Consider the following 10,308-nt stretch of genomic DNA (forward strand, 5'->3'; position numbering starts at 1 on the left):
GATTGCAAATCCATTATATGTAGTCCAAATATATGAATGGTACCCAAAGAATGAATCCTCACTAACTTTGGTGATCCCTTGGTTTTTCCTCTGGCGCCACCAGGCTGTCAAACGTTTCACTTTGGCTGTTCAATATCTCAACATCTACTTGATGGATTGGCACAAAATGATTGTGCTTGCCTTATCCTCTGGTGCCACCATGTGGTATACTTTTGTAGTTTTGAGTAAAATGTCACAATAACTATTGGATGAATTGCCATGAAATCTGCCACATACATTCATTACCCCTTCAGGATGAATTGTACGCCTACTAACTAAACCACTGACTTTTCATCTAGCACAATCAATAAATGGGGGCGGCTGTGGCGTAGTGGAGAGCAAGGTAGTTCTCCATTCAAAGGATCAGTGGTTCGATACCCGGCTTCGGCAGTCGATGTGTCCTTGGGCAAGACACTTAACCCCAAGTTGCTGCTGAAGGCTTGCCTTCGGGAGTGACTGGATGTTGCATGAATGTTAGTTAGAGTCTGATGCATGGTAGCCTGTCATCAGTGTGTGAATGGGTGAATGATATGTAATATACTACTGATTGTAAGTCGCTTTGGATAAAAGCGTCTGCTAAATGACTGTAATGTAAATGGAATCTGTCAAAAATTTTGTTTACAACATAACAAGATAAATTAATGGCCTTCCCATCAGCCTCAGATGTACTTTGTGTTTAGTGCTAATGAGCAAATTTTAGCATGCAAAATGCTAAACCGAGATGGTGAGCATGATAAACTTTATACTTGCTTGACATGAGCACATTAGCATTGTGTCATATTTTTATTGCGTCAACTTCATGCTAAAACAACAAAGAGTGTGTGAAATGTTTAGCACACCAGAGGACAGTGCAGGGTTAAAAGTGTTCCTATTCAAATGTTCAACCAGGGCAGCATCATGACTCTTCTTTTTACATTCAAGTACACAATCCATTTTATTAATTGAGGAAATAATTTGTTTAACAGTGTTGACAAATACTTTGAATTGTTATTTATCTGTATACAATGCAGTTTGTTTTAGACTTTAAAATGAGTAATAATAATTAACTTGAGGGTGTGTTATGATTTAATCACATAAAAAAATGATGTAGTATATTGGTCAAACAAGCAAGACACAGTGAAAGGTATTTTGATATGATTTTTTAAAATCCATTCTTTACAGTCACACCGTCAATCAAATTCTCAAAAAAAAAAAAACACACTGTTATAATACAACTCTGATAAGCTTTAGAAAGATGGCACCATCACGTGGGAAGGGAACATGATCAGGGAGTGTTTTCATTGGCATTTAACAAAAATATTTCCTTTCATGAAGATAGATTCTTTTTTTTTCATATACTATGAGGATAGAATAAATTTTGTCTCTGAAAACTGCAGGTTTAATGTTTATATAGTGCTATGTTGAAAGTGTTGCATAGTCGAGGTGACAGAAATGTAGGAATAGAGGGGGATCTTCATTTAAAATGACAAATGTGGGAATAAAAAGGTCTTTGTTTAATGCAGAGTGCAAAGTAAAAATACTTTTTTTTGAATACTTTTATGTGATTGTTTTGGCTCTGAACTCCCCATGCAGTCAAACCCTTAAAACCTAGTTAAAGAGGTTGTCCTGCCACATAGTGTACTAGGGCACGTGAGTGTAAATCCTGACTGCAAGCATTAGTAACATATAGTCCATCTTTGTGCAAATGTAACGCAATAGAACAAGATCCACAGCAATCACATGTTGATAATAATCTCCCAGCAGGTGGATGAACACGGGGGGGTGAAGCTCGTTTTGCTTGTTACTCACATTGCAGCCTTTAAAAGTGCCACTCTGAATCCATCATTTAGAGTAAAATAACAAAATATCCCCTTGGCAGGCCAACAAAGACCCAGCTTAGCTCAAAAAATACTGCCATTCTAGCTTATGGGCTGATTAAAGCTCCAATTAATCATGAACCCAAACTACTCTCGTGCTTTTCTTCCTCACAGACTTGGTGGTTTACTTCTTTAGAGATCGTGTAGAGCAGACCCCTCAGAGGAATCCTTGTCCAACAGTAGTCAAATGTGTTTATGCTGCTTACTTGGCATTGGCTGGATGAAAGCTGGAGACGTTTCTAGTTGCAAAACAAGAAGGGGAATTCCCTACTCAGTTTACAAAGTGTCTCGAGATACTGCGCTAAGCGTTTTTAAAACCAGAAGTTAAAACTCAAGAAGAAAAAAGGGGTATACTATATGAGCCAGGCCCAGTCTCTGCTGCTGGTTTTTAGTTTACAAGCTCCAGCCAGGGAGCACAACTGCTCTTTGTTCCGTTCTTCTTGTCTCATCAATACATTCATTTGTCCGATATCCCGTCCACTGGTCGATCCACTGTCTTTCCACTTATTGGGAACATGTATGAGTTTGCTTTGCTCCAAATTCCCAAATTCTCATCCCTGGTCGTTCTCCTTTTTCATTCTCGGTAGCATCTGCAGACCTCTGCTTTGCCTCAAGTCTCTGTCCATCAAGAAAAGATCCACGATGCCAGCCGGGGTCACCGGAACTCATAGATGGCTGCACTGTGCTCGGGAACGTGGGTGAGGTTTAGAGACTGGTACCTGCAGCGTAACAACACAGTATATGTTAGAGGTGCATAGCATAAGCCTGTATGCAGCTTTGAGACAAAGCATTTCTCAAAAAGTCCAAATAGTTTGTGGTGGTTTATTATGTTTAAAAGAATAATCCTTAAAATGTTATACTTTATATATTCAGCATTTTTCAGCATCGGCCATTCAGCTATTTCCTTCCTGTATCAAAGTTATAATTGTTAGTGGCCGACTCCGCCACTCCTCTACTGGATTTAAACTCCCTTCACTATACGAGATGCATGTAGTTTGATTTAATTTAGACTACTGGTTACTGTTCGCTCTCTTAACACCTTATTAAAGCATTAAGAGCATTCAACTGTTGAATCACGGCGGGGCTTTTATAGTGAAAAAGCCACAATAAAACACCATGTATTTGTTATCGTTCATCAAATAAGCTTTAAAAAACAAAACGGCCCCTTTCAGTTTTTGTTTTTTTTTGCAAAGAGTTGTTAGATGAAGAGCTGCAGGTGACAGGCTGCACACCTCCAACTCTGTGCCCTGCTGTTGTGTAAAAAATACTTACTGTGCAGCATGAAATCAGATCGCTTTCGTTTACAGCGCAATGGTAAAAGGCAGACTACTGACTGACATATTCATTAAAACTACGAGAGTTTGTTTGGCTGCACAGTAAACAGATATACCAGATGGCCTTCATTTTTCTTTCTGCAGCTGGAGGATTGTTTGCTGTAGAATTAAACCGCACATGTGCTAACCAGAGGTGTCGCCAAAACAACCAGAACTGAACTTTACTTCTTAAAAAAGTAGAATACGCCATTAACTTTTTATTTTACCACCAAAAAAATAAACCTGGCCATGTTCACATCCATCATGTTTGAAGTTAATTAAAAAGTCTGAAGCATTTACTCCTTCAACTTTGTTCATCTGGGCCAGGTGAAAACAATATCAGGCACTCACTGCTTGAAAATTTGATATCTGAATAAATTGACTTTTCTTGAATCGTCCGATCCAACTGCAGTCCAGTTCGTCAAAAACAACTCCGAAATGAAAGGCCTTACTAGAATAAAAAGATGGATGTTGACATCTGAAAGCCAATAGTCAATTATACTTGAGGAACAAAATGAATTGAGGGCAAACCACAGGCTGGACTGATGCTCATATTCATCCATTACTTCATGTGTGGTTTGCTGAGTTCACCCCAGAGCTTATGCTTTAGACAAGCCATTTATTAGCACATAAAAACATTCCCATTGAAGTTGATACTGATATCAGTCCTCACAATAGTGCTAAATGTCAGTGTTATAGCAGGAATGACACATGCACTGCCTGTTAATAATTTACCACTTTTAAAAACCAAGAGGGAAACAAAACTGCTTCCAAGTATTGGACGGAGAAGGGATTAAAAAATACTGAATGGAGGGTTTTTGTAACAATAGCCAAACCATTATGTGCAGAGGGCCTTGAAAGAAATGCCAAAGAATGTCAAATGAAAATAAAAACGCTAAAGTACTAGCAGGCTTCAGATTGCTTAAAACCAGACCTGACAACCATATTAATCAAATGCAATACATATTTAGGGTCAGATTGTTCTGCTTCATCCATAAAAGGTTACACAGTCTAACTTGGAGCTGTTCGAAAGGCCACATTCATCATCTACCAAACATCAGAGCATGGGGAAATTTAGAATTAAGGGCACCTTGACAAAACCCTGCAGAAAGCTGGACATTTTCTCTGTTAAGGACTTTCCCCAACCACATTTTCCAGCTGGCCTGGGGTTTGATCCAGCAACCTTTCAGCAACAAGCAACTGCTTTTTCGTAAAATTACTCTGCTTCACCTCACAGTGACCAGTGTTGCGTTGCGTTACCATTCAGAGCTCCTGTGATAGTAGTAGCCCTCGATCGTTGCTGTGGATTTCTGGAAGCATATGTAGTAGAATCCAGCAAAGGAAGCTCCGCTGATGTCTTTTATTGTGTGGTCGGGGACCAGGAACTGCTCCTGCAGGGACGGACGGGGGGGAGAAATAGCAGCAGCTGCAGTTCAGAGGTGACTTACTACGACATATGGTCACGCTCAATTTAGGCAGTACCTTACCTTCCACCTCATGAAAATATAGTCAGAGTTCTTCAGATCCTCATAGTCGAAATCATCCGAGTTGAATGTCTTGGCATACTGGAAGAAAGCCTGGAACTTGCCCTTATCACAAAGAAGGATTATGTCACTGTAAACCAGCCTGCTGTAGAGCACTTGCGTAGATTATGAATGGAGCTTTCGCCTTACCCAGTGCTTACGATCCACATCCTCATCTGCGTCCCATTTCCGCGTGAGAAACGGCCGCTTCCTGCTAATGATCTCTCCGGCGAAGAACGTGGTCAGAGTTGGGTATTCCTGTGAAAGTGAATGCAACAGAAAACTGGGATGTTATTTTTTTTTCTGGTACTGCCAATCTTATGCACTCCGTTTTGTCTTTTATTCTCCCCTGTAAGTGAAAGTATGTCATGCCTATTCTAAAGTCTGTCGGTATAATGTTTCATCCCTAAACAAATTATAGGGAAGAAAGTGACTTGGACTGATAATCACTGTTTATCATGTTAATCTTCAATCACTGTAGTCATATTGTGGGATTTGTATGATACTGTAACTTGTGAATGATATACAGTTTTGTACAGAATGAAAGTTGAATCTTTAGTAGCCTAACCTGACAGTCTCTATGATGTAAACAAGAAAATGAACTAGACTATACCCATCTTTTGAAAAGATCGCAAATGAGTAGTTGCCACAGCCAGCATAAATTATTTATGTTTGTGGCTTAACAAAAAGAAATACTCCTCTCACCTCAGTCAGTCCTTTTATCTTCAGGTAGCCACACAAGTAGGAATCCTCCATGGTGACATGCTTTAAATAGAACACAAGACACAACAGAGAATGTGGACATTTACTTCATATTTGTAGTTTCATAGACAGGCAAATGAAATACAGTGGCAGTCAAATCAAATAAAAAGGATTGCATTACATAACTAATATCCTCTCACACAAAACAGCCATAAACATGCAGGTTTTTAAAACTCTTTCAACAAATGCAGATGGCAAACTTATCGAACCTCTATTCATTTGACATTGGCATAACATGTCTCTTTATGGTTGAAAAGTGTTGATAGTAAAGAGTCGATGGCACTGCTATATCCACATCTAGCTAGGCGAGTTACTCAACCACAGGCCAGGGCTCATTGGTTTACCAGCTGTCAATCATCACACCGCCCGTTTGACAGATCATCAAATGCCCCTGACAGCTGGCCTAAATAGTAAATGACACGTTTCATACCCCTACCTGCAAAACAACCTCCACGTCGTAAGAGTTCCCTTTGCTCTTCTGGTGGCCCCTGAATTTGGAACCGCTGTACAGCAGTGAGGTGACAACACCGGGCTGCTGGGTGTTTATCGGCGGCGGCGGAGTAAGCGAGGCCGAGGATGTGAAGGCCGCGGCCGGGGAGTCGCTGACGTATCCAGCGGGGACGGGCATGGCTCCCGCTTGGCTAGCTTGACACCGATCGTGGTTAACTGCCGTCTGAGCGATGGCCTCCGGCGGTGTATACGAACAAGAGGGAGAGGACTGAGACGTCCACCGACATTCAAATCCCCCCCGATACCTCCACAGTTTAGTTTACCAGGCACCAAGCTTCCAGAAAAGTATGTGGACCTCGAGCAGCAGAATCCGCCCTTCTCATTGGTCAACAGAGTTCACCTTGCCTACATCCTCAACGCTCATTGGTGCGAATTGTGGAAGGCTTCATGGGAATATCCGTCTGTAGTTTGTTCATGCAGTGTTACGGTAAGTAGAAGCAATCATAAAAACTACACTTCCCAGCTGTAAAACCTATTTGCGCCGCTATCTTTCAAACACAGAAGGTCAAGCGTGCTTCTGGTCACAGGAGCTGCTATGTGAAAGCAGAGGAAGAAATGTACAGCACTGAATAAAGGTATATAAACTTTAAACAGGTAGCCAGTAACGTTACGGTACAAACAAGGATTTATGAGGCGTTTAATGAAATAACGTACCGCAGTCAGAAACGAAACAGGTAGCATAGCCTGTCAGCTAGCTCTTCTTAAAAACATTAACGTTTCATCCTCACATGACCGCCGCTATGTTGAGGAGCCTTGTTAGACTTCAAAGCCATTTTGGAAACATCCTCTCTCCAAGTAAAATGTGCCCAAGAAGTCAGCAATTTGGCTTTGCTCTGAGTTACTCCTCAGCCACGGCAGGTAAGCTTCATAATCAAAAATGTATAAAATCAACTTAACCTTGATGTGCTTGTGTTGCTGATGTGATGTGTTCTGTTGTTTCCAGAAAGAAAAAGATTTTATCAAGATGTCAGTATATCCCAAGGTGAAGGTAAGTGTCAAAAGTCACAAGAAATAGGTCGATTATGGAAGTTCAGTGAATGTTTGGTTAATTTGGACTGGAAAAACAGTGTTCTTAACTGTCAAGGTATCTAACATCGTTTTGTTTGATGTTTTTGAGCTGTTTTCTGTCATTCTCCTGCTTAATTAATATTTCCATTTTTTTCATTTAGGTGGTTTATATGAGATAAACCTAGACAGAAGAAAACTGAAAACGCCAGGAGGGAAACTGTTCACGGTGCCAAATGAAACCCTGGCCATCGCCGTGGCGACCGAGTGGGATGCTCAAAAGGACACACTCAAGTTCTACACCATGCACCTGGTACAATTGGAGGGGGTTTAAAGTGTATTATCCATGGGCCAATTTAGGGTTGCTTGATAGTCTTTAAGACCGCTTTAGAGGTTTTTAATGTGTTTTAATACCTTTGGAGCTCCTCTCTCCTCGGGATGCATTTAAGGAATTGAGACATCCTTAAAGATGGCGGCCTGAAATTGATTCCCAGGTCACAGGCAGGAGGAGAGAGGAGACAAGAGAGTCCACTGGTAAAGGATATTTAACACAAATGTAACTGATTGAAAGAGTAATGTTGGTACTCTTCCTACAGAGTACACTATGCAACACAGCTCTGGACAATCCCACCCAACGTAACAAGGACCAAATGATCAGTGCTGCCCTGAAGTTCCTGGAGACTGACACTGTCTGGTATACTATTTATTTACTTATTAAATTAACCATAATGAAATTTACTTTTCTAAACTGGACTTTATTGTTGCCATGGATAACAACGATTACTTATTCAGTGTTCTGTACATCCATATATGTTAACAGAGCTAATTTCTAACAAAATAAACACAAAGACATCATAGATATTACATTTTCTATTTTATAAATGAAGTGACACCCTTTCAATTGAAAGGCCATGTTTTGTTGTAAGACAAAATCAACACAGTGAGAAGAACAGGATGAAACAACAGACATCATATTGTTTTATCCTGGACTTGATTGCTGCAGAAAAGTTGCTGTCCTGCATTAAGACAAGCTTCTTGACTTAGAATTTATATGTTGTTGACTATTTGCAGAGATATTTTTGACATTGTTAAAAGTGACTTTCCTTGCAGTTGTGGCCTTAAATTTGAATGATGTTTGTTTTGTGTAGTTACAGAGTAGATGAGCCCTACGGTTTGGTTGAGCTACAGAAGAATGAGTGGGACCCTGTGCTGCACTGGATGGAAAACAGGTAACAGCAGCATTAGCTTTTGTCATAGTCAAGGCACGTTAAAGCAATGTATGGCGATATAGCCCTGGTAAATGTAGCTACCATGTTAAAATCTTTCCTCATTGTCTTTATCTTCCACAACTCAATTGCAGATATGATGTCACTATTGGCTCCTCGTCCAGTATTTTGGGTCCTGAGATCCCAGAAGCAACCAAAAACACTTTTCGGCAACACCTGAAGTCTTACAACTTCTGGTCCCTGACAGGTAAAACATCTCCAAACTGATCCGAGATAAGCACTTTTAACAATTATGTGCACTTCTGAAAAGGGCCATGATTAAGATGATTTAACTGTAGTGCTAAATACTATCATCCATACCCTAATGACAAGATTATATGTATAGAAATGTTTTTGTTTGGGTTGTGTGTGATTGTAAATAAGTGTAATAGTTGTGATTTTATAATTTTTTTGCATAAACAGTATTGTAATAAGCTTTAATCGTAGTAGGACAGATCTATACAGTAATATGGTTTCTCCTGTGAAGGGCTCGAGTATGTGATCACCCAGCTAAAGTCTGTTGTGCTGACAATGGGCATGATTGACAGACATCTGACTGTGGAACAGGCTGTGCTTCTCTCCAGACTGGAGGAGGAATACCAGGTAGGTGAAGATGCTTGGTAGCCTCTATTTGGGAAACTGTTATTGTTAGTGCTAGTGTTACTCATAACCACACTTTCAAGAAATCCCTGTACTTCTTTCGCAAAAAGAATCTTTTATTCTTCAGTCAAAGTTTTAATTGACTTAAACGAAGAGCAGAAAAAAAACATGTTGGAAGTGTTGTTGCAAAAACGGTTTGCTTCATTTTCTCTAGAACAACAGCACCCTCCTCTGTTTTCCTCATATTCCTCATGAAACCTAAACTGGTAGCACATGATGTACAGTGCAGTGTAGAAGCTAACTTTGCTATGATTTTTTATTTTATTTTTTATCTTGCACTGCTGCATGTAGGGCCTTCAGTGTAACAATTAAGCTCCTGCTGCTCTTCATGCAGACAATCTTACTATTCTCTAACATGTTTTTTGCTCCTGCACAGATTCAGCACTGGGGAAACGTGGAGTGGGCCCACGACTATGACATGTATGAGCTGAGGGCACGAACTGCAGCTGGAGCTCTTTTTGTTCACCTCGCTTCTGAGAGTTCAACAGTCAAGCGCAAACTTATGCAGGACTGAGAAGGATAAGCTCAAACATAAAGCTCTCGTTGAACACACATCAAATGTACCCTAAAACTGAGAACACACCAAGCAACTCGGCGCATCCATGCTTCTTTATCCATTCAGACAAACGACACATCCTGTTAGTTCTGCTTAGCAGTGACGGCTGCTTTGTCTGTGATCTGTTTATAGAGTCATCTCACTCCAGGGAAAAACATTGGCTGTGTTTCTGCAGTGTTAATATGTGGCAGCTGCCAAGTGTGCCACCCCTCACCGAGTTTCCAGTCATCCGTGATATTTTGGACACTGTGCGTGGTTTCGAGAGAATAGTGACTAATGTTGTTGTCTGTTTGGTGGTGGAATGTTAATTCCATGTCTGCTTCCGCTCTGTGCCACATTTGAAAACTGAAAAGCACATATGCTATCCTAACAGCACTCTATCCAGACAAAGTGTAAAGTGTTTATCAATGGTACACTGCAGTAGGTGCATTAGGTGAAACATAGTGCATTTAAATTATTTTTTATGTAATTAAGATTTTCCTCATCCAGTTTGTATGTATTTTTCATTTGAGTGCTGAACACATAATTCATCAGTATCATCTCCACTTCACAGTTCTGTTTCTGCAAAAAGTTTAATTTTAGTGGAAAAGTAGACTGCATCCTCATCCAGTAGTCATTTTCATGTACAAAGCTGAAGGTCTTGTTGCTTTTACAGTTGAAATGAAATAAAACATGTCTGTTCCCTTTCCACCTTTTGTAAGCAAAATTACAGTAAAGATTAATGTGAATTAAAATCCAAGCAAGGCAAAAATATTTTTATAGGTGTCTGTCAGAATTTATTACAATACGTGTCTGTGTTATGTCTGTACAATACATCAG

General features: G+C 40.1%; 2 protein-coding genes across 2 annotated transcripts; one reads left to right on the top strand and one right to left on the bottom strand.

Moving 5' to 3' along the window:
• Nucleotides 1–835: 835 nt before the first annotated feature.
• LOC129091347 (glucose-induced degradation protein 4 homolog) lies at nucleotides 836–6,326 on the bottom strand. The gene is made up of 6 exons (XM_054598928.1): nucleotides 5,930–6,326; nucleotides 5,437–5,496; nucleotides 4,882–4,989; nucleotides 4,696–4,797; nucleotides 4,469–4,599; nucleotides 836–2,614 (listed from the first exon to the last, which is right to left on the bottom strand). The coding sequence occupies exons 1-6, from the start codon at nucleotides 6,119–6,121 to the stop codon at nucleotides 2,551–2,553; spliced, it is 657 nt and encodes a 218-aa protein (XP_054454903.1). The 5' UTR covers nucleotides 6,122–6,326; the 3' UTR covers nucleotides 836–2,550.
• A 177-nt stretch (nucleotides 6,327–6,503) lies between these two features.
• On the top strand, nucleotides 6,504–10,232 carry atpaf2 (ATP synthase mitochondrial F1 complex assembly factor 2). Its single transcript, XM_054598927.1, has 8 exons — nucleotides 6,504–6,861; nucleotides 6,947–6,991; nucleotides 7,173–7,321; nucleotides 7,605–7,702; nucleotides 8,157–8,237; nucleotides 8,369–8,481; nucleotides 8,761–8,876; nucleotides 9,310–10,232. The coding sequence occupies exons 1-8, from the start codon at nucleotides 6,732–6,734 to the stop codon at nucleotides 9,445–9,447; spliced, it is 870 nt and encodes a 289-aa protein (XP_054454902.1). The 5' UTR covers nucleotides 6,504–6,731; the 3' UTR covers nucleotides 9,448–10,232.
• Nucleotides 10,233–10,308: the final 76 nt, after the last annotated feature.

Source organism: Anoplopoma fimbria, chromosome 5 (genome assembly GCF_027596085.1).
Source record: "Anoplopoma fimbria isolate UVic2021 breed Golden Eagle Sablefish chromosome 5, Afim_UVic_2022, whole genome shotgun sequence".
Lineage (NCBI taxonomy): Eukaryota > Metazoa > Chordata > Actinopteri > Perciformes > Anoplopomatidae > Anoplopoma > Anoplopoma fimbria.